General features: G+C 35.8%; 2 protein-coding genes across 2 annotated transcripts in view; both read left to right on the top strand.

Annotated features, from left to right (window-relative positions):
* Positions 1-251: 251 nt before the first annotated feature.
* Positions 252-10,585, top strand: LOC110541617 (prolactin-7A1-like). Its single transcript, XM_021628337.1, has 7 exons — positions 252-282; positions 4,051-4,226; positions 5,034-5,072; positions 5,828-5,860; positions 7,333-7,440; positions 9,117-9,296; positions 10,367-10,585. Exons 1-7 carry the CDS (start codon positions 252-254, stop codon positions 10,583-10,585), a joined length of 786 nt encoding a protein of 261 aa, XP_021484012.1.
* Positions 10,586-20,738: 10,153 nt separating this feature from the next.
* LOC110541396 (prolactin-7B1-like) overlaps positions 20,739-25,248 on the top strand; it is a 30,291-nt gene continuing 25,781 nt past the window's right edge. Inside the window, exon 1 of the mRNA XM_060372523.1 lies at positions 20,739-20,844. Within this exon, the coding sequence (XP_060228506.1) occupies positions 20,739-20,844 (106 nt within the window). The remainder of the gene's footprint in view (positions 20,845-25,248) is intronic.

Raw genomic sequence — 25,248 nt, 5'->3', positions numbered from 1 at the left:
AACCCTAGTAAGAGCCTAAAATTAAGATAAAAGGATAATATTGACTGCTTGAGTCATCATGGTCTTGAGGTTGTTAGTAGTGCCTGAAGTTAAAGAGTCATATGATCTTCACCTTCATTCTTGATGTTACCTCTTCTTGCCTCCTAGCACTTGGCCTTGGGGATAGTTCAATGACCTATATAAAGGAGGTAGGATATTTGCTGGAGGTAGGGCTTTGTGAAGCAGCCAAGCTGTGCCAAGACTCCTCAGAGATGCCACTGTCATTCTCTCAACCATGCTCCTGTAAGTAATTCTTTCCTCATTTTCTTATAAGTGAGCTTAAATGTTGCTTTCATTTACAATATCTTTTGGGCAATTTACATTTTGGGTGTTCTTTTTGCCCTATATGAAGTGATCAGACATTTATTCATGCCTGATCAGGACAAAAAGCTGAGAAGTACTTTCTAGTCATTGCTGTAGAAATAACTACACCATACATTCTTGGATCAGAGGTTCTTAAAAGGAGTCCTCATGCCAGAAGACATGTAGAAATGTCTAGAGACATTTTGCATTTTCTTAATTTACCTTGACAGAAAGAAGTTCATTAGTATCTAGTGGTAAGAGCAAGCATTTACACAGCGGCAGATGATCAGAACATGAAATAATAAATCTCAAAATGTCAAATTGTAGAAATTAGGAATGGAATAAAATAAGAAGAGATTGAGCATTAACTTTGTAATAACTGTAGAAGGAAGGATGCAATTTGTGCTATTTTCTCAATTTCTGCTACGAGATGTTTGAATTGAATGAACTTAATCATAGTTTCCAATGTGGGATTTACAAGGCTAGCATATAAGTAGCTATACAACTTTAAATTTTTCATTCAAGTAAAATACATTTAAAAAATTAAATGATGGTAATATTGACTTCTCTTCATGACAAAATATCTAAATAAATGATTGGTAACAAATATGAATTGGACTCTGTAAGATAAAAGGCACTATCATTCTCACCTTGCATCCTTTAAGTTGATATTAATCAACTTAACCTGTGACTACCTTTTATATGATATACATGTACAAAGCAAATATACATGTATTTACAGTGTATATATATATATATATATACAGTTCATAATATAAATTAGCAAAAGCATCTTGATTTTAAGTAATAATTTTATTCCTTCTCAAGTCTCTGATAGAGTTGAAGACAAGATAGTTATAGTTAGGCTTAAGTTGTTAAGGATTTAAGAAAGTGTTTTAAGGTCTAGAAAGATGTTTTTTAAGTTGGTAAATACAAGATATGACAGAGAATGATTTAGGTACAAAGCTTCAGACTCACCTCCATAGGATAGACAGTATTTTCTTCAAGGTTGCCAATTATAGATCAGCTATACATTTTGAATGTAACTTTTACATATGGTTTTCCCGATTGCTTCATGAAAAAAGAAAAAAAAAAGAAAATTTATTTGTACAAGAAGAAAATGTTTTTTCCCAGGGGAGAATGTACTTATAATTTATCCAATACCGTATGCTCACTAGTAAAACATACTGATTATACTGACTATAACGCATTCTACTGACTAAGCCCATTGTATACATACATATATATGTATGTATACATATACATACACATATCCATACATTTGTATGTATATGTGTGTATATTTAGCAAGATTTACATATATGCATGTAAAGTAACAACTAAAGAAAAAGTCATGAATTTAACATGTGAGGGGTTTTGAGTAAAGAGAGAAAAGGGCATAATGTAATTATCATAATCTCAAAAAATAAAATAATGCTTTAAAATGGATTTATATGAATTGTTTTTATATTCTTATAAACAGGTGATAGTTATATTCTTTGAAGATTTTTATCTATTTAATGAATCTTATAGTACCTTAATTTTAACTTAAACATTTTCAATTGCATTTAGAAAAGAGGCACTTTCAGATTTGTTCACTAAAAATAGCAAATAGACTTTTAATTTTGATAGTTACATGTTGGCTCATCTTCTTAAAATCATTAAATATCAATACATTAGGATTCTTTTTCATCTTACTACAAAATGTAATTTGATGATGACACTAACACTGTTTATTGTCAAGAAGACTCATCTCAGAGTTTTTGTGATTGAGCAAGACAAATGAATAAAATAAAGAGTTCTAAGACTTCTGTGGTTAAATTTTCAAAGGTAACGCTTGACGCCTACAAGTAACATTTCCTAACACTGAGCCCCAAGATTATGGATTTGTTTTAAGAAACCCAGTTAGAACTGATACAACCTGAGTATGTAAAATCACAATGCATAATGCAAAGTCCATAGTGTTGATAATCTTCCCTACATCAGCTGATAATAGGACAGAGGGGGAAAAGAACAATTAATTCTAACAGCCTTCTCTTTGCACAATACAGTTGATGACATTATGCAGAATAAATCTACCCAGAGTGTTCATCTTTATAGAACAATCAGTGTGACACTTTTTGTAATTTGGCAAATGCATAGAAATATTACTGTAAGACAATAAAGACAGCCCAGAGCTGCTTTGTTTTCAAAATGGGACTCTTGAATCTCAGTGTTACACCACAGGTGCTCATGTGTTTATTCTGTTCAGGCATAAAGATAAAATGAAAGGTGCCATGCTATCCTTGCAAAAATGCACATATTTCACACTGAATTTAGAAAACTAATGTTTCTCCTCCCTGTCTTCTGTAATGATCTTTGCACCTTAACAACTACTACTACTTCTTCTTCTTCTTCTTCCTCTTCTTCTTCCTCTTCTTCTTCTTCTTCTTCTTCTTCTTCTTCTTCCTCTTCCTCTTCCTCTTCTTCTTCTTCCTCTTCTTCTTCCTCTTCTTCTTCCTCTTCTTCTTCTTCTTCTTCTTCTTCTTCTTCTTCTTCTTCTTCTTCTTCTTCCTCTTCCTCTTCCTCTTCCTCTTCCTCTTCCTCTTCTTCTTCTTCTTCTTCTTCTTCTTCTTCTTCTTCTTCTCCTTTTATTTTTAATGAAGAAGACAAGGGAGTTTGCTCTGAGACTGTGTCTCCTAGGAGTATCAGAAGCTACACCTATGAAGTCTCACCAACATAATTGCTTAAACAAGAGCTGAATAAAGACAAAATAATAGACATGCTAACATGGATGCAGTAAATTCTAGGAGGCCTCAACTCTACATAAATAACTACAGGCAACTTAAGCATGATAAGAGTGGGAGAAACAATTTTCCTCTGGGGAAAGCACACCAACAGGTTACCTAATACCACGTGGTCCTCCCTGAAAATCTTACATACAAGTAACATTACACAGGTTGTGTGCATATATATATGAATACACATAGACATATATGTATGTATACATTTGTATGCATATATGTACATAGAAACAATCAATGAGAAAGAGGACAAATTTAAAATTAAACAAGAGCAAGGAGAGGTATATGGGAGTGTTTGGGAGGAGGAAAGTGGGTAAATATTGTGATCACGTTATACTCTCAGAAATTAAAGAAAAAAATGATATCTTGGTTGGTGCGTCAGTCTCTGGAAGACCACCTGAGCTCATATGTTTTTGGGCTTTGTTGGTCTCCTTTTGGAGCTCCCGTCCCCTCCTTGTCCTTCTCTCTCTCCTCTTTTTTCCATAAGACTTACCTGTGTTCTGCCCAAAGTTTGGCTGTGAGTCTCATCATCTGCTTTGATCCCCTGTTGGGTGGAGTTTCTATAGTAGGCTTCCATCCTATTACTTCTCTTCCATTGCTTCTGCTTTCCATCTTGTTTGCCATTCTGAATGAGATTTAAGCATCCTCCCTAGGGTCCTCTTTGTTGTTTACTTTCTTTAGGTCCATACATTTTAGTATGGTTTTCCTATATTATACAGTTAATACCCGTTTTTAAGTAAGTACAAGGACCATGCATGGAGAGGACCTAGACTCTCTGCTCAGATGCAACCCATAGGCAGCTCTGTCTCCATGTGAGATCCCAAGTAAGGGTATCAGGTGCTGTCTCTGTCATGAACTCAGTTGCCTGCTGTTTGATCACTTCCCCCTGGCAATGGATCTGAACGGCCCTTGTTTGTGTTAGCAGGGGCACTTCTGCTGCTGGTGGTGTCAAACTTCCTTTTATGGGAGAATGTGGCCTCTATGGCATTGGGCAGCAGTAATACTGAGGATGATCAACAATCACTCAAGGATCAGTTTCACAATACTTTGGCACTCTCTCAGAATATCAATGACCAGAACATGAAATTGCGCAAGATATTTGTAAGTACTTCACGTACATCTGTTTGTTTGTTTTTTCATACAGCAACCTCCTTGTCTAAGGTTGTCTTGTAGCACATCATTTATAGCTATTGTTAGCCAAATTTGTAATAATTTGCCTGTATAATAATAAATTAAAGCAGCAGTGATTGAAAAATGAAGTAAGGCAAATGGGATAAGCTTCATAAAAATCTCAACAATTTTTGAAGAGTTCTATTAGTTTGGGAATTCTTTTTGCACCTATTTTTAAATTTTCTTAAATTTCAATTTGTGGCCTAAAAATCTAATAGCCGCAGTAGAGGAAGAGATCTGACTTCTTTACCCCAGATGTTAAGTAAAGCGTCTTTACTTAACAGACAGCACCACAGCCACAGAGGAGAAATGTATTGCAGTCAGTCACACGGAGTGAATGAAACTGGTTTAAATTGTGGTGATATGGCAAGAGCAAAAGCCAAAAAAAAAAAAAAAAAAAAAAGAAAAAGAAAAAGAAAAAAGAAACAAACCAAAACAAATAAAAACAAATATATCCACCAGCTTCTCAAATGTTTAAACGCTGAAAGTTTTTGTTCAAAGAGCTACAAAAGAGGTACAATGTGTAAGTTTATTCACTTGGAATGCTGGATTTAGAAGTGAAAAGGGTACTCTGTTTCTGAAAGCTTCATGTTTTCTGCTTAAGGAAACTGCAGACCAGGTATCTATACAGATAAGGGGATCCAGAGTATGTCTGTTTTTTGGGAATAAATATGTATTTCTGTCACCATTTAACTCACTAGTTTTTGTTTGTTTGTTTGTATCATCATCCTGTATCAGACCATCAGTGAGTTATCTGCAAAAATTTTTGATAACTTTGTAAGTACCTCACTTACTTCCATCTTCTTTCTATCCCAAAACCTTCATGTTAATGACTTTGTTTGAACTTATCATGGGAAAGAATTAAATCCCAGTTTCAAATAATATATTTCCATTGATAAAAGAAAGTACCAGCCAGACAAAAGCAGAAAAAGAGTAGGAAAACTTCAGGAAATCTCAGGCATTTATGGAATCCAATGATTTTTGAGGTCCTTCTCCCCCTTTTAATTGTTGTTGCTTCATTTAAAAAGTATCTTTGCACTTGCAAAATAATGTTTTAATAGTTGAGTCCAGTGAATAATTCTGATTCCATGATTCTGCTTCTACGCCAGTCCCTGTTGGCATCTTTTGTTAGCACACTGGAGATATCCAATAAAGAAGAAGTATATTGCAGTAAGTCAAAGAGCATAAATAGAATGAATCTAAAAGAAGATCATTTAAGTAGGGGAAAGAGTGAGCAGAAACAACGTGTTAGCTTTTCATTGTATCCTAAATGCTGGAATCATTTAAATCGTATTTAAAGGTGTCTGATGTAGAAGTTTGTTCACCAGAATGGCTGATTTAGAAAAGAAACAGGTTCTGTGTTCCTGAGGACTGCATGTGATCTGTTCAAGGACAGTTAGTGTCAAGGAGGAGACATAAGACATGATTTTAGTACCAAGTGTGCACCCAGAGAATGTCTCCTTTTGCAATAAATATGCATTTATGTTGTCTGTTTACTCACTTTTTAAATCTTTCCCTCCATCCTGATACAGCTAAATTCATCACTAGTCTCATTTGACCAATTTGTAAGTACCTCATTTATTTTTATTTTTTTCTTCCCAAATGCCTTCATGCTAATAACATCACTTGAACAAAAGAGAGAACATCAAAGACCAAGTGTCAAGTAACACATCCTCAGGTGTATTATGATATTTCATTATTGTACTATCATACGAGACAGCCTCTGGCATAAAAAGAAAAATGAGAATCTTGAAGCTTGCCAAATTTGGCTTGGTTAATTTTCTATAAATTTATTTATTTTCTAATTAAAAATTGTAACTGTGAATTAAAAGTATACGTGCTGTTGTAGCTAGGGAAGAACTCTGATATCTGAATTTAGCTTTTAAGAAGCAAGAAAATATTAGCATTTTTCACTAACTTCACTGCAGATACCCAACAATTTGAACTGCACTGTAGTCAGTTAGGTATAGAAAACCGCAGCCATCCAAACGGAAACCACTTCAAGAAGGAAGAAACACACTAGTTTATTTTCATGAACCCCCAATGCTAGGATTCCTGTTGGAGCATTACAGTGCTGGAGTTCATTCGGTAGGGGGCTGATTGACAAGTGAAAAATAGGCTCCCTCCTCTGTTATCTATTCAAGGCCAGTCAACATAAAGGAGGAAAAAAAAGCATAAGGCTTCAAGGAAACAATGGACATAAAAACAAATGCGTCTTTGCATTTGGCATAGATATGTAATTAGGGTCTTTTTACATATAATTTCTCATTTCTTATTCTTTACTCACCCTCTTTGAAATTCTTTACATTCCTAGTAATACATTAAACATTTACACAGTAGATGATTATCAATTTTAAATAAGTTATTAATAGTGTATTTGAAGTATAATATTTAAAATATATCAATCAATACATAAACATTAATTAATATTTTGTTGAGTTTTATTTCATTGCTTATTATTCCCTTTTAAAAAAGTCTTTGTTATGTCTATTTTTGTCAAACTTGACACAATTCCAGTCAGAATTTATGATTAACATTGCATGGAAAAGGTTTATATATTCACTTTTAATAGGAAGAAAAGATATACTTAATAAAAGCGAGATAAAAGATCCACATCAAGTTGCATATACAGGAAGCAAGATATTAATGAATATAGGTACAATATACCATGACACTTGGCCCAGATTGTAAAGAGAGATGATCTTTAAGACACTTTGTAATATCTAGTTCTGTTGTTTTCAAGGCTTCACTTCAATATAGAAAAATATTGTGAAAATTAATAAAAATTAATAAAAGAGTAAATATGGAAAAAGGTTGGGTATTTGACATTTAGATAAAAAAGTAAACGAGATTACAAACCCAATTAAGAAGAAAATAATCAATGTATTCTTATTAAGTTCTCAATCTTACTTAGATTTTATATAGATTTCATTTGTAAAACACACATATCTATTGAGCACATTACTATTAAGGTTGTGGGTTCAGTGGCTTATTTTCCAGAGTTCGATTAACTGAATATTCATTTTGATATATGCAGATGTTTACATTTCTTGGGGAACAGAAATTACTGGCTAAGAATCTTACTTCCTGCCACAATTATTCCATCCAAACTCCAGAAACCATGGATGACGCTCAAAGTACCTCTGTGAGTCTTCAGTTGGTTTTTCACTTAAGCAGTTAAAGTAGTAGACTGTATTTGCTTTGTCATGATGCAGGTTTCTGTTAAGTACTACAACAGATGTGAAGATCACACCTACAGGAAAATGGAGTGAGAAAAAACAACAGAAAAGTCATATTAAAGACTTGATAAAAATAAGCAAATGTTCAGTAATATTTTAACAGGTCCTTAAACTACCCATTAAGAGGGTTTTAGTTTAATGATATCTCACTACTAGACTTAAATGCAAACACAACTGTGTTCCTTGTATGTTACCAGTGAATGGCAAATATCACATTGTTGATCATCATTCTCAGTCTCCTTGATTCTCAAGACTCTTCTGATTTTACTGCTATTTCTTACTTGCCTGTTCATTTCTTCATGACTTTTGTGTTTTCTTCTACTTTAACTGAAATCATCTGAATAAGGGCTTGCCATAAATACCATAATGCTCCTCGGAATGAGCCATGCTTTTGGTTGTAATGAGAAGGTCTATAAATCACTGCAGCTGTAATTCTAACTATTATGATATATCCTTAAGATTCCTTTCCGTAACTTATTCTCAAATGAACTGATTTAAGCATCTTGTGAAAGCAATAAGAGAAAAAAAAAAGAATAAAAATATTTCTAGAAATTTATTCCATGGCTAGGCACTTTCCAAAGTGCTTTACTGACATTGCTCCAATTACTACTCACAAAAACTAGCAGTGGTAAGGAGACTGAGGTATTGGAAGGTTTTATGAGACTTGTACCTTCAGCCTTCTCCATCAGAATTAGTATCTGGGCCCAATTCAACTCAAGTCCTCACTCTTGTTCATATGCAGCAATGAGTCAAGGAGGTCATATTGCCAACATGGTTGTATCTTGTTCTTTCCATCATTCATTTTCCCTATTTCTACAGCAATGTCTACTGGATTCCTCTCTAGGCTTTTCATTGTCTCTATAATAGATAAAGATATCAGCACATGAAGCATTTTAAATTAGGAATGCTGGAACACACACTAGAAATTTAAAATTCCGTTATTATTTCTATTCATTCTGTTATTAAAGATAATGGTATATTATTGTTCCATTTTTTGTCAATCATATGTTCCAACAAATGTGCTGCTCTGCTAGAGGAAAAAGAGAAGTACTCTAGACTGAGGAAACCACACTTAATAATGTCAGTTTATCTTCACAGAATATTGTTTTTACTGTCCTTAAAAAACTAAAAATAAGTATTAATGTGAACAATCTACTTTATTAGTGTTATGAGTCTGAGTTAAATATCTTGCCATTGGGGACATTGGATACATCTATTTTTCCTGAATAAGAACACCTACTAGTTCCCAGAAAAATCTTGGGTTCTCATGGTGAAGTAAAATAATGAAGTATGAAAGAGCTTACAGGAAAAGTATATGGTATAATTTAATATGAAAAAGATGATAAATAAAATAAATAGGATATTACAAATAATAGCTAACAACATACTTTATTTCATAATGATAAATTACTGATTGTTTATGTTTTATTAGTCTATATTATTTCACTTTCTCAAAAACTTCTACCTTCTCATAAAAGTAACAAATGTATATTTAATGCAGCCAGTCTCAGAGACAACCAAACTAACTAATCCTTCTTTATATTACTTATTTTAATATAATTGCTGAAACATGGTTGCTTAGCTTGAAGAATTTCCAATACTGATACTCAGCAGAGTGCTGGCATGGAAAGACACTCTTAAAAATCTACTGACAGTACTCGGAAGTATGCCAGGAACTGATGATGATGTAATATCTTTAGTCAAAGACATTGAGAGGAAAAATGCAAAGCTTCTTAAAGACACCAAGAGTATACTCAGCTCGGTGAGTATAGTTCTTACCTTTCACATTTCTTATTCATGAATGAGATGACTTTGCAATGGATATTACATTTTGAAAGACTCACTTTGCAAGAACAAAATTTGGCACTTAATCTTGTAGGCTTTAAAGTATCAGTTTTTCATAGAAATTTGAGAAGTTTCTATTTTTCTGGACAGAGTGAAATATTCCTGCCTACTTCATCAGGGACTCTTATCACAATTACACCAGCCAATTAGTATTCACTTTAAAGGACAGACACAGGCCTATGCTCAAGTACTAAATTCTGGTCCTCCATCTTCAGAGTCATAAAAAGACAAATTTTATCTGAAGTCAATTAAATATGGCTAAATAGTTAGGGGATAGGAGATTGTATTCACTTTCCCTTCCCAGTGCTGCGATTTTTGTCTGGGTTGAACCTGTGCAGCTCTTGTGTATGCTGTCAAGTCTCTGTTGGTTTATGTGTATATCAGTCTTATTATATCTTGAAGATGCTGTTTCCTTGGAGTCACCTACCACTTCTGCCTCTTATTTTTTTAACCCCCTCCTTCATATAGATACTAAATCCTTGATAAGATGAATTTAATAAAAGCATCCTATTTAGGTTGAGTGGTCCAGAGTTTCTTAGTCTCTGCATATTGCTTAATTGTATATCTCTTTGTTAATTACTATCTACTGTAAGAAGAAAGTCTCTGATGAAGCTTGAGAGATACTCTTACCTATGTGTATCACAGTATTTTATTGCAATGCTCATTTAGAAGAAGAGTAGTGGTAGGATTTGCCCTTAGATCCGTGTCCTCTCTAGTCTTAGGTTCTAGGCTTCATATGCAGGGGCAAGTACAGGTCCTATCTCATGAAGTGATTCTTAGATCCAATCAAAGTGTGGATGATAAAATCCCATAAAATTTTTGGAACTGTTTGATCAGTATATCTTGCAGCTCATCTTAAACCAGATACCTCTGATAAATAAGGTTTGTGGTTTTATCATTTCTTTAAGTGTTATTGAACATCTAGAAAGCAGAGAAAAAAGAAAATACAAGCTGTAAAGAATAACCAGTTATCATTTTGGTCCTTAGGTTTATGGAACTACAGAAAATGTGGATTATCCCCTCTGGTCTGGTTTTGAAGACTTTCAATCATCTGATGAATTATCTCAATTTATTGCTCTTTGTAAATTATCCTACTGCTTGCATGTTGATATACAAACAGTTGACCTTTATCTCAAGCTCTTGAGTTGTTTGGTAGTTGGTGATAGTGATATCTGCTCATCCTTAAGCAGAACCAAAGCTCCATGATGCTGTTTCATTTTAAATAGTCTTATTTTTATACATTGAAAAGGAATGCATGAATATAATGTGTGTCTTTTAAAAGAAAAATAAACATTGTATAAATAACAAAGTTAAAAAAATGTTGCTAACTTTTATTCATTTAATATTTAATGTATTAGTATCTTTAAGAAATTTGACTGGCAAATGGGGTAATCCACAACTCACCATATTGCTGTTGATATAAATTATCAGAACCAGAGAATAAACTCACAGTTGAAAATATTTACATGCCATTAAGTACAGGTGACTATTGGTATGCCTCCAGAAATTAATTCAGTTTGCAATTCAGATCCTATCCTGTTAACATATGGCCTAGTCACCCACTAGGTCCTGCCAAGCAGGCACACCATGAGCTCTGCTTTAGCTTTGTTATGTATTCTTTTATCCCTAAGTTACCTGCACTCACCACAGTCCCCAAAGAGAACCCCCATTTCATCACTCTTGGTGGTCCAATCTAGTCTTAGGAGCCTTACACAAGCCTTCCCAGGCTTCAGGTTTGGGTCAAGATTCCCGTCATGTGTGCATATCCAGCCTCTTCTGTCCTTGAAGTCTTTTCCTGTCACCCCTGCCAATATATTCTCTCCAGGTACAGCCAGGCTGGCACACAGTGTGCTCTGACCTAGCCTGGTGAATGTATACTCTTGTCCCTAAGCTTCCTCAGCTAATACAAATCTACCACTTTAATAGACCAGAATAGCTCCTCACTGCATCGTAAAACATAGCCATATACTCCCTGGGCTCTCTCCCCTTGTCAAAGAAACTGCCCAATCTCAAATTTGTCTCTACTCATAGATTACTGCAGCTCTCAAGCCTTATTAAAGCATTTTCTTTGTGCAGTGCATGGTGACAAGGGAAAGCATTCTCAAATAATAAAAGTCCAAAGAACAAGAATTACTGGGATGCCTTACCCACCAAGGGGAAATCTATATCACCCCAAACTCAGGTATGACTTTGGAAGAACAGGGCAGAAAAATTTTGATGAGGTAGAGGCTGAGCAGTACCAGAGCAAAATACTGACTTTTTGATATTGATATAGCCCATTAATTCAAGGCATATGTGCTTGTTTATACTAGAACTACACAACAGTATTAATAATAGTAGTGGTAGTAGTAGTAATTAATAATGTAAAATATCTTCTTTTGTTATAGTCAAATATCCCTAAGTTACCTGCACTCACTATTTTCCTAAAAAAAGGAATCCATTTTACCCTACTCAGTGGTCAGTCTAGTCTTAGGCACCTTACTCATGCCTTCCCAGCCTTCAGGTGTTGGACAGGATTCATGTCATGTGTGCATGATCAGCCCGTTCTGTCCATCAAAGCTTTTCCTGTCACACCATGCCATTTTCTTCTCTCCAGGTACAGCCATGCTTTCTTATAGATAGGTTAGGTCCTAAAGGTCTCCTGGCAATACCAGCCTTCTCTAGGATACATTCTTGAATAATTCATACCTCAGGAACCTCAGTGTCAAGGAACCACTCATATTAGTCCTGAAATCAAGTTCAGTCCTCACCAAGACTGACATTTTTGTTCCATATGTCATGTAGACAACAGATTTAATTAAAAAGTAGAAAAAGGCAGTGGTTCATTCCAGAATTATATAAATGAATATATATAGAGATACATCTACCCTCTTTTTGCTTCTCCATGTGACTTTTACTGAAATAAAACACTTAATCTTGTCACAACGCATGCAGAAAATATATCCAAGCATATCTCTTGTAGAACTGCAGTAGCTAACACGTTTAAATTACCTTGGCCCAGACAAATGGGAATCCACACCTCTGTCTGAAATCCTAACTTCCTCCCAAATATTCATTCAACATTCTAAATAAAAGATGACCAGAAAATACAAACAATTAATGAGTGATGGTCCTTTTGGTGGTTAGGTTCATGCCAGGTTTCAATAAAATAAGGAGGGTCCTGTTTTGAAGGGGCTGGTGTTTTTGCAATAGTCCAATGAGTCACATAATGAGTGAAGAATATGATATATTGGTAATAGAAATCCCTATTCTAGAATGTTAATTTAAAAGTATATAGAATAATCTGGTCTACGTATATAAATACATACATCATTGTTTATCAGGGAATTTACATATAATATAATTTAAGCAATATTGATGTTATAAGCACACAATTATATTTAAGTTTCATTATGTACATGCATAAACTTTGAAATAACAATGACTAATAAACAATATTCCTTATATTTCTTAATCAAAAATTCATACACTGATAAATTATAATAAAATCTCACAATAGGGCTCTTTTGGGAAAAGTATGAATCTCAAAATAATCTGAAAACAATCTGATGACTGAAATGTTGAACTAAACTTATTGTGGTTTTTCACTGTGCGACTCCTTTTGTGTACAAAATTGGTGAAGAGGTTAAAATTACCCAAATTTGGAGGAAACAATTATATTTGGTTAGGGTAAATATATGTTCAGGGGTATTTTCTCAGTATCCACAGAACAAGCATGGTCCTTGAGTGATCCCTTCCTTCAGCCTCCACAATGTCATTTTCCTTCGTATGCACATATTCATTTATTTGGAACACACTCTGTTCCTTGAGCCTATGTGGAAAAGTTAGAGCTGTTTGGTCTTCCTGTTAACCAAAAAAGATGCAAACAGGAATTAACAGATGGGATCACTGAAAAGAAAGTAAACTTTTCATCTAAAGCAGAATAACAACACCAACATGCCTAAAAGATGCCTAGGCGAAAGCCTAACAAAACAAACAAACAACCCTAAAATATCCTTATAATGAAAAATTTAAAACACCAGCAACAAAATTTTAAGTACTACATAATTGATGAACAGATTTTATATTCGGAAATGTCTGCAGTACCAAAATCAGCTTGTAGCTTCATTACCTACAATGTGATTACCTTCAAAATCCAATTACATTTTCAAGAAGTAATGAATAAGTGGAACTGAATAATCAAATGAAGAAGAGTCCAAAGTGAGAGAGGTAAGACAGGAATGTTTAGTGGATAAATGAATAGCAAATACTATTGTATAATAATAACTGTATATTTAAATGTTGTGGTAAAGAATATTATTAAATTGGATCATTTAAGTTGATTAACAGCTATTGCTGAAGGCACCATCTACTTGATTCATGTAACAGTAAAAAATTAAGCTTGTGCTGACCCTGAAGCTCATCTTCACTGTCTAGTTTTCATGGTGGTAGAAGGTACTATACACAGTACCAGAGGAGAAAGTAAACATCAGTGTTATTCAGCTGTGATTCATCGGTGCTACAGTAATGACTTTCCTGGCAAGACATTTCGTCTGGTGCAATTGTGGCCTGTACATCAATTTGAATTACCAACCACATTTACATTGGATTTAAATCTCAGTCTACAAATTGAAACACAAAATTGTTAACATTATTGGACCAAGACTCAATGGCTAGAGTCTTCATTACCCTGAGGGAGAAAGCAAACTATTGTCCCTCTAAATAATCGTAGTAATATACCAACTCTCAATGATTTTTCATTATGCTCATAGATAATCTCTCAAACCTCATCTGAGATACTTTTCTTTTCTGTAGATGACCAGGAAACAATGACTAAAACACTGTAGAATGCTCAGCACTATAAACCTCTTCCTCACAGTGCTCAAGGATCATAGGGAATTAGGTGAAAATGGAATGTTAGGATAATGGGAGATAAAGGATATGAAAAAAAATCTTCTTCAATAAGGCAGTTTCATTTATGAACTCATCATTGTTATGACAACATGCTTAAGAATGGTGAAAAATACCAACAGTGGAATATTAGGCAGGAAGTAAATAGCAATAAACTATTAGAAACTGTTAACTAATGGGAGATGTAGAGTTTGTTTACTGTAAGAGTACAAATGCTGGGAAGTTGAACATCCTGTAGTGGGAGGTCATACAAAAATATTTTGGCAGCTCAAATTAATCTTGATAGGTTTAACAACAGCAGCAACAACAACAACAACAGACACAAAATAATGTCTCTAGGTTTGGTGGGTTGACAAAAAATAAGACTTTGACAAAAATGAGCCTTTGACAAAGGTTCATGGTGAGAGGTACTGTTAGAAACTATGGCCTTATTGGAGTAGGTATGGTGTTTGGGGTGGGCTTTGAAGTCTCAGATGTTCAAGCTAGGCACAGGATGGTGATGGTGTTTTTTTTTGCTACCTAAGGATTCAAGAGTAGAATGCTTAACTCCCTTTTTCAGCATCATCTCTACATGCATGCCACCATGCTTCCTGCAATGACAAAATTGGACTAAACCTCTGAAACTGTATGCCAGCCCCAATTCATGTTTTTCTTTAAAAGCATTGCTGTGGTCACGGTCTCTCTTCAAGGAATAGAAACCCTAAGGAAGACAGTAGTGAAGAGGGTGGATCTGGGAAATGTTGGGGAGATGAGTGAATATGAATAAAGATATGCTATAAAAAATTCACAAAGGGCCATTAAAATATTTTGGGAAGGTATGGATGAAAGTCACAGTTATAGTTCTTCTAAATAAATTAAAAATGAAAACTTAAAAGTAGAAGGGAGTATAGTTATAAGTGGCCTAAATATATACTAAATCAAAGCTATACTGTAAAAGCAGAGTGCTTAGGACTTCAGACACAGAAATAAAAAGCACCTAATATGGTACAACATGCCCTGAGAGTGGACTAAGATCCCCTCATAAGAGAATATACTGGTATTAACCTGTTCTGAATATATATGCTGCAGGACGATATGCAGCAAGGTATCTGTTGACATTAATATTTTCAGTGTTTTTTCTTAAGCATGAGAGCAGTTAGGAAATTTTTGCTACCCTGGAAATTAGTTGTAAGGAAGAAATTACCTCCCTAGCCCCAAGCCTTTTCAGAAAGCACTCACTGCAGACAAATAACTTCTGGAGACAGGCCAGACAAAGGGCCCTTTGTAGAGATTTGCTTGCTACATGGGTTACTGCACCCTATGTTTCTTAGTTCCTGGGAAATCTACTTATCCACTTGACCTAAGTATACCAAGCCAGGTTGGTGAAGCCGTGGCTGAGCCTCAGTTACAGCAAATTCAACAGCTCATGAAGAATAATTGTGGGGTTACAGAAAAATAAAACAAGTAGGGCCTGCAAAGCATCCTACTATACCTAAGTGTGATCTCTATGAAAAGCAACTGATATGTGAGTGAATGAGACATGTTCATGTGTAACTAAACCCTCATGAAATTTATTTTTACCATCTATATAGATGAAAAAATTCAGAAGCCATTTCACAATTTCATGAGATAGAACATACAAGGACATCAGGGAGCCTGTAGACCCTCTTCAGAGTTATCATGTAAAATAAAAATCACCATTTTTTTCATTTAATAAGGCAATAGGTAAGAATTACTTGTGAAATATTATATACATGGGTGAGGACAAGTACTCTTGAAAGCAAGGTTATGGACTGAAATGCTACTGTTTGGCATTATCATTTAGTGAATAGCAACGTATCACAATTTCTCTATCTATTCCTCAGTTGAGGGGCATCTGAGTTATTTCCAGGCTCTGGCTGTTATTAATAAAGCTACTATGAACGTGGTTGAACAAATGCCCTTGTGTACTTGAGCATCTTTTGGATATATGCCTAGGAGTGGTATAGTGGGATCTTGAGGAGGCACTATTCCTAATTGTCTGAGAAAGTGCCAGATTGATTTCCAAAGTGGCAGTACAAGATTACATTCCCACCAGCAATGAAGGATGGTTCTCCTTTCTCCACATCCTCTCCAGCATGTATTATCACTTGAGTTTTTCATTTTAGCCATTCTGATGGGTGTAAGGTGAAATCACAGAGTCATTTTGATTTTCATTTTCCTGATGACTAAAGATGTCAAGCATTTCTTGAAGTGTTTTTCTGCCATTCAATATTCCTCTATTGAGAATTCTCTGTTTGGCTCTGTACCCCATTTTTTAATTGGATTACTCCTTTTAATTGGATTACACTGTTTAACTCCTTGAATTTTTTTTTATATATTCTGGATATTAGTCCTCTGTCAGATATAGGGTTGGTGAAGATCCTTTCCCAGTCAGTAGGCTGTAGTCTTGTTCTGATGACAGTGTCTTTTGCTTTACAGAAGCTTTTCAATTTAATGAGATCCCATTTATTGATTGTTGATTGTTGCAAGCAGTTATTAATATTTACTATTCATTTATTTTCTAGTAATGCTGCTGTTAATCCTCAGCAGCTATAAAACCAAATCACCACACAGAGACTGGGTTTTTAGTTAACCTAGAACAGAATGCTGGGCAATATTTACTCCCTCCTAAACCTCTAAGCCCTCAGTTTCCTAACATTTAGATTTCCCACATTATACTTGCTTTTTTGTGAAATCTTAGGTCTGGTTCATGCTCCACGTCCTCCAGGCTCTTTCCTCCAGCTCTGCTCTCCTCTCTGCTCTCTTGCTCTCCTCCAGCCCCTTCCTGTTCTCTAGCTCCTCCCCTCTTTCCTGTCCTCTGGCTCCTCCCATTGCACAACATTGTATCTAGTTGCTTTATTTTTGTCCTGTTTACACAAGAGTTGAGACAGGATGCTTATAATGAGTATCACAATGCAATATCCGGATTGAAACCAGAGAGTTGGAGGTGGGAAAATCAGCATTTGAATTAACAAGGGTAAGGCGTATACATTTTAAAAGAACATTATACTAACAGTTGCTCTTAGAGCCTGTGCTGTTGGTATTCTGTTCAGGAAGTTGTCTCCTTTGCCAATGAGTTCTAGGTTCTTCCCCAATTTTTTTTTCTAATAGATTTAGTGTGTATGGTTTTATGTTGAGGTCTTTGATCCGTGTGGACTTTAGTTTTGTTCAGGGGGTTAAATATGGATCTATTTATATATTTTTTACATGTAGACATGCAGTTAGACCTGCACTGTTTGTTGCAGATGCTATCTTTTTTCCATTGTATGGTTTTGGCATCTTTGTCAAAGATCAGCTGTCCATTAGTGTGTAGATTTATTTTTGGGTGTTTTCTTTGGTTCCATTGATTCACCATTTTGTTTCTATACCAGTACTATGCAGTTTTTATTACTATTGCTCTGTAGTACAGCTTGAGGTCAGGGATGGAGATTCCTTCAGATGATCTGTTGTTGTACTGGATTGTTTTGGCAGTTCTGTTTTTTTTTTTTTTGTTTTTCCATATGAAGTTGAGAATTGTTCTTTCCTGGTCTATAAAGAATTATGTTGGTATTTTGATGGGAATTACATTGAAGTTGCTTAGCAATGGTCTCTATGACGCTTTATAGCATTCAAGACTGTTGAGGCTACTGTTGTATACATGCCAGGACAAACAGATTGGGTTTGATTGCTAAATATACTTCATTATCTTGTTTCATGGAATTGAAAAATAATGTTATGGAACTAGAGAAAGAAATGGAATCTTCCTCCATGCTGATTGGCTTCCACAGTTCTAAAGACACTAAGAAATCTGCTTTAAAAAAACTGAACACTCATTTACGTACTAATGCCAGGAACAAGTACAGCAAAGGAATGTCTACAGATGTAATTCTGGTACAACAGTTCTTAAAACCAATAATTTTCTGTTTTATTTAGACCCACCCTAGATGAGGTAACATATATTTGGAATGATAATCCAAGCAAAAGCATATGTCTTATGAGATTCCAGACAACATAAATATATTATTGTTTTTTCCTTATTGAATTAGTGAGATTTGCCTGTCTGATGCCATGTCAAATTCTGTTTATGCCTAGTTTGTGGATAGACACTCTTTACAAACAGAGGAATGTCCAGTTAAACTTTTGAGAGTAATTGACTAATATTACAACATGGTGTGCAATGTTCAGAACAAAGTCACACACATATCCTAACCTCTCCAAGAGACAGGAAGGTACAAAAGGTTACAGACAAAAATACAAAACTCGGGGAAAGCAAGAATGTGGTAAATAATAGCAATTTTCACTTGACCTGACATATCTTCAAGGACCATGGGGTCAACTTTGTTTTATAGATATTTGAAATAACCTGGACGTGTTCTGGAAGTAGCAGAAACATGTAAATGCACAGGTCAGAGTGATGATGCTGTTAACATTACCTGAAGGAGGAGAGTCACTGGAAAAATACCTACGGTTGGTTTTATAACTTATTTCCTTCCTGTTACAGCAATGAGTCGCCTTGCAGCATTCTGCTAGAGCATGGAGGAGGTAAAAAGTCAGGACCCCAGTGCAGCAGCATTCTCCTTTGGCCCACATAGTGTAGTGGAATTTTTCTGAGAAGAAACTGTCTCTGAGTCAACCACACTTCTGAAAGTAACCCTCGATCATACTCTTCTGAGTAAATTTGAGACACGAATTGTATTTCACTCTCACTAGATGGGAGTTTTTGTTTTTGATTTTTCATTAGAGTTATGTCTTATGCATCTGGTATTACCAGACATTTTTACTTTTTCATGTAGTCTAACACAGGCTTAGGAGAAATCTGAAACAAATCTGCACAGCACATAACAGATATTTCACAGTGATTCTCAGTCATTGGAACCCTAACCTTGAGACCAGTTGCGAGAACTAAAATTGTTAATTATCTTCTTTAAATTTTTTTCTTATATATTATAACTCTTTCTTCCTTTCTTCCCAGTCTCTTCCTCTCATTTCCTTTCTCCCCAGATCCTCTTTTGTTTCCCTTCAGGAGAGGACAGGCTTCCAAGGAATATCAACCAAACATGGCATCTCAAGTTGCAAAGAGGAATTTTATTTCAGCAGCATGTCTCCTCTGGCAAGAGATTATAACTAAAACCTTCTAGCTCTGGCTGGAATGCAGATAGGCACTGGACTACAGTGTGTTCCGGCTGAAATACAGACATACCCTTATTACACACCTTCAATACCGAACAATGAAAGTAAGATTAGTTTATAAAAAGAAGCAAAGATGTATAAAAGTAACATGTAATTGAGGGTCAGACCAAGTAATGAATCTGAGAAAGAATGAGTTCTAGAGGGGATACTGCCAACTCTAAGGAGAACAGTACAGAAAAGAGAGGTTACTTAAGAGCAGTGCAGAGAGAAAACAGAGGTGCAGAAGTATGAGTAGTGTGTGGCAGTTTTACTGAAACGGTTTTATAGAGACAGGTTGCAGAGAGAATGAGCCAGATAATGAGAATGAGCCAGAATATTAGAATGTATTGCCCGAGTTATCTTCAGGCCAAGCAGAGCAATTCAGTCAGAAGCTGGGGGAAGCCTGGTTGAATCAATAAGCTTGGTGAGGAACTTGGGCGAGAATATCTGAGTTGAGCCAGCCAGCAAGAGTGAATTTATTCAGCACTAAGTTTTAGAGGCTGATACATTCTAGGCATCGGTTAGCAGATCAAAGCTGGAAGCAGAAACCTTCAAGGTTTAGCTTTACAGAATATTAGATTGTACAGATGCTAGATACTTTTGGGCCTATGCCTAGGTTAGCAAGAACAGAGTAAGACCATTCCAGGCTCAGCCCAAGCAGCATATTTGCACAGTTTGGGTTCAGCTCTCATCTTATCTCCCTTTTGGATGAAAAGGGGGAAAAATAAGCCTAACATATACAAAGTTGCAGTAAGACCTGGCACCTCGTCTCATATTAAGGCTGAAAGAGGAAACCCAGTGGGAGAAGATGTATCCTGAAAGCAGGCAAAAAACTCAGAGAATTCCCCCGATTCCACTGATCGAAGTATCTAATTTTAAGTAAGGAACAATGAAAGCTAATGTAGTGGCTTAGGCTTGAAATCTGCTTGCTTGCTAGAAAGGTGGGTTCTGGAGCCTGGCTGAACATCTAGTGTAATTTATTTAGCAAATTTCAGGCCAAGAAGAGATTCTTTATTTAAGAAAGAAGAGAGAGAGAGAGAGAGAGAGAGAGAGAGAGAGAGAGAGAGAGAGACAGAGAGAGAGACAGAGACAGAGACAGAGAAAAAGAAAGAAAGAAAGAAAGAAAGAAAGAAAGAAAGAAAGAAAGAAAGAACTTAAAATGCAGGAAATTACCCACTTCTCAAACTATGTGTCTTTGCAACTTTATAAGTAATCATTTTTCATTGTAAAATACAGTTGTTTACTATCACAAAAGTGCAGGGGTAAATCGTACAATGGAGGACATTGGGCAGAGATTACTGGTATTGATAACCTCGGATGAATGGATCTCTGCATCAGGGACACTGCTGATATTGTTGGCGTCAAACCTTCTTCTTCTTGGGCGAATGTGGCCTTTGCACCCATGTATGCCATTGGAGCTGGTTTTGGTGAGGTGGTCCACAAGGACCTTTTGATGATGCCATCGTACTGTCTCAGAACCCCAGTGGCCTCCCTATAGAAATGCACAGTATATTTGTAATGCCTCAGTTGCCTCTGGCATCTTTTCACAAGTTCCATCCCTGCCTGTGTTCGTTGTCCATTGCAGTTTAACAGGAAAGAACATGAACCAAATTTTATGTACCATGCATAGAACAAGACATCATCCCCTGGGCAGCAGAACAAGGCATATGGGTTATTTCCACTTGTTCTTGAAGATTTACCAACGGATAATATCATTGAAAGAAATAATACTTTTCCTAAAGGTACAATTTTTTCATAGCAGAGATGGAAGATTTCCTGATACTGCTTTCCAAAGGTCATTGTTTGCTAGCATCTTCACTAAGGCTTTGGGGTTTTTAATTAGAGAAGTCACAGTCAAATTGGGTAAATGGAACATAACTAAATTAAACTGTAGTAGATTCAAGATAGGAAAAGTGTCATAGATTTTTCAGAACCCCTCAAGTATGTGGAAACTTGGTTAAACGTTCCCAGCAATTGTTTGTAGATAATGTTTGAACTACAGGAGGGCTGAACAAAGAAGTTCTCTCTTCCTGATAATTATGTAATATGGTCAAGATCAACCAAGATCACAAAGGGGAAAAGAGATAAAGCATGAGCCAACTGTATGCATTCCATGTGATGTGTCTTTGCATTTGCATTAAATATGCATTCATGTTGATTTTTGCTCATGAGGTTTTTGTTTTTATCGTTGTTCCTTGTTTCTTATTTCAGCTATTCAATGCCTTCTAATCAGACAGAGTTATTAAGTTTATAAGTATCACCCTTACTTCCAGCACCTTCAAAGAAGGCCTGTGTGCCAAGGATTGCACTGCACTGCAACTCAGATGAGAAAGTACCACGAACCTAATTTCCAATAGGACATCTTCATAGGTAAAGGAAAAACCAGCTAAGAATCATGCAACCCAGTGAGTCAGTTCATGGAATCTCAGCTTTGTAATGCACTAAAAGACGAGTATTTAAGTCCACAGATGGAATAAGGCTAATCTAAACTGACACTGTGTCAGATATTGGGAACACAATATTGTAGCTTATCATATATCCCCAAATGGTAGCAGCCTTTACTTAAGATTTTTACTAGACCTTATTCAGCAGGGCTTGATTTAGAAGTGAAGATATGTTTTCTTTTAATGCTATCTGTCCTAGATCAGCAGATGTCAGAGAAAATAGAGAAGACCTCAGTCCAACAAAGAACAATAGGAAAATGTGTCTCTGCATTTTCAACAAGTTTGTATTCCTTTTTTTGTTCACGCTTTTCATTTATTTTTTTCATGATCCAACTTTTTTATTTTTAAAATATAGATCATATTAAGAAACATATTTAAAAAAGAAAAAATTCTGGAGGAGGAGGAAGGGAAGGATTGGGGAGGGGGAGGGAGGGAACTAAAGGGCGAATACAAAGTAAAAAAGGTGTGATTAATAAAAAAAAATTAAAAAAAAGAAAACATATTGACTAAAAGTCTTCAAATACCATAGAAATAATAGTTCTATTAAATTCAAAGTAAGCTCTCCCAAAATGGCCAATTTTTGTTATTAGTCCACTTAAAAATATTTTGTTATTTGTTTTCTATATTTTAAAAAATAAAATGATCATTAATGAAACAATACTCAAAGCAAATTATTTCATCATGTTCTATTCTAGATCAGTAATTTTTAACTTCCTAAACTTCCTAGTAATTCATTAAAACTTTCAAAATTATTTGATTATTAATTTTAAATAAGGGATATTTTAAATAATACAGTTATCCCCATCTTGCCCCTCACTGCCTGTGGCAGGTGGGAGGGCTGGTCCTGAGCTCCTGATAGAGCTGGTCCTTTGTACTACTACTGTAGCACTCAGAAGAGCAGGCCCTGAAACTTTCCTGAGCAGCACTGTAGAGTTGACTCTGGTGGCAAAGACAAGGGTGAGCTGGGCTGAGGACATGAGCACAAGAGAGCTGACCCTACGCCTTGCTTGCTGTGGCATTGGGTGAGCTAGCCAGAGCAGCGCCAAGAGAGAGTTTGCTCTTGTGATGTAGGAACAGGAAACCCTCTGGGCTGAGAAACTCAGTTACCTCCCAGGCCCAGATCCAGGGTTTTCAACTCGCCCATCTCAGCATCTATCCAATCGATGCACAGAGCTAATCCTGCATATCCAAAGCTGCAGGATCTCCATGATGCAGGGCAACAACAGGATATCTGAGAAGAGTCCCCACAAGGATCCAGCATAAATAGTGTAACAGAAGCTAGAGCCCTCAAAACAGACCAATGACACATTCACAAGAAAAAATGTGTAGAGAAAAGGGTATACTGTTTGACGTACTGTGACATCTTACAATTCCACAACAATATTTATTTATTCTATCTTATTTTGTTTTATTGTGGGAGAGAGGTTTCAAGGGCTGAGGGCAGACATGCAGGGATTGGGAAACTAGTGTGTTTGGGATTCATGATGTGAATTTCACAAAGAATCAATAAGAAGTTATAATAAATAAATTAATAAGTAATACAGTTAACTAAATGGTGCTTAAAATTATAATATTTTCCATTAATTATTTAGATTGTATGTTATTAAATCATGTATATTTTGTTATTAAAATAACATACATGTATATATTAATTTTTTTCCGTCTTTACTTTATCATTGTTTAGTAAATGCCCGTATTTGATAACTAATTTTATCATGATTAATATGATTCTGTTCAGGATTTATGACTAACTTTGAATGGCTCTAGCATCTTCAACATCTTGGAGTTTTTCTGGAAATCCATGTTTCTTTTTCACCACTATGACATGGGCTCTCAGGACTTCCATGCAGGGACTCCACTAGCACACAAAACTGGCCCCAGTGGCTCTCCTTAGCAGTAAGGAAGATTTCTCAATCTCTCCACTAGCATATTCTTTATGATTCTAAAGCAAAAACCATGTGGGTGACACCGCAAATCTCAGCTGGCTATTTAGAATGAGCCTGATCACCTTGAATCACATTTGAAAAATCTCTCCTTTGTTCTTGCTTTTGAGACATTCCTTTTTATTATTTGGACTATTAGCTGGGTGGGGTAGTGTCCAAAAATATGAGATTATCTGATGGCAAATGTTTTGAAGAAAACAAATACAACACATGGTTGCTGGCCTACCACCACATCCATGACAAAGCAACTGCCTACAGATTGGGAAAGAATCTTCACCAACCCTTTATCTGACAAAGGACTCATATCCAGTATACATAAAGAACTAAAGAAGCTGAAAAGCAGCAAACCAAGTAATCCAATTAAAAAATGGGGAACAGAGCTAAACAGAGAACTCTCTGTAGAGGAATATCGAATGGCAGAGAAGTATTTAAAGAAATGCTCAACCTCATTAGCCATTAGGGAAATGCAAATCAAAACAACCCTGAGATTTCACCTTACACTCATAAGAATGGCCAAGATCAAAAACTCAAGTTACAACACATACTGGAGAGGTTGTGGAGAAAGGGGAACCCTCCTCCACTGCTGGTGGGAATGTAAACTGGTACAACCACTCTGGAAATCAATCTTTTGAAAAATTTTAATGATTGATCTGAATAAATATCAGAGATGTAGCCTAATTTTCAGGCAGGGCATTATTGAAGATCAAAGAATTATTGCCTGGGTTGGTAATTATGTTTATCTTTTGGTAGCCTGCAGAGTACCTTCCTGTACCAAAGACCTTAGAACATAGGGGTAGAGGTTCTGTGTAGGTACTAGCTTGTCCTATGTCTGTTAATGAGTTGTGTGGGTATTGTTTTCGACAGTGGGGCCTTAAGGTCAATCCAAAATATGTTCAGGTACACAACAAGGACATTTTTGTTCAACCATGTTTGTAGCAGCTTTATTTGTAATATCTAGAACCTGGATACAACCCAGATGTCCCTCAATGAAGGAATGGATACAGAAATTGTGGTACATTTACACAATGAAATACTACTCAGCAATTAAAAACAAGGAAATCATGAAATTTGCAGGCAAATGATGGGAACTAGAAAAGGTCATCCTGAGTGAGGTATCCCAGGAGCAGAAAGAAACACATGGAATACTCATTTATAAGTGGATACTAGACCTATAATATAGAATAAGCATACTAAAATCTGTACACCTAAAGAAGCTAGGCAAGAAAGAGCACCCTGGGTAAGATGATCAATCCTCACTAAGAAAGACAAATGGGATGGACATTGGAAGAAGGATACAACAGCAAACAGGACAGGAGCCTACCACAGAGGGCCTCTGAAAGACTCTACCTAGCAGATATATGCTGAGACTCATAACCAAATATTGGGCAAAGTGCAGAAAATCTTATGAAAGAAGTGGGAGATAGTAAGACATGAAGTGGGCAGG

This window comes from Meriones unguiculatus, chromosome 19 (assembly GCF_030254825.1).
Source record: "Meriones unguiculatus strain TT.TT164.6M chromosome 19, Bangor_MerUng_6.1, whole genome shotgun sequence".
In the NCBI taxonomy this organism is placed as follows: domain Eukaryota; kingdom Metazoa; phylum Chordata; class Mammalia; order Rodentia; family Muridae; genus Meriones; species Meriones unguiculatus.
This window is presented reverse-complemented; position numbering and strand designations above follow the sequence as displayed.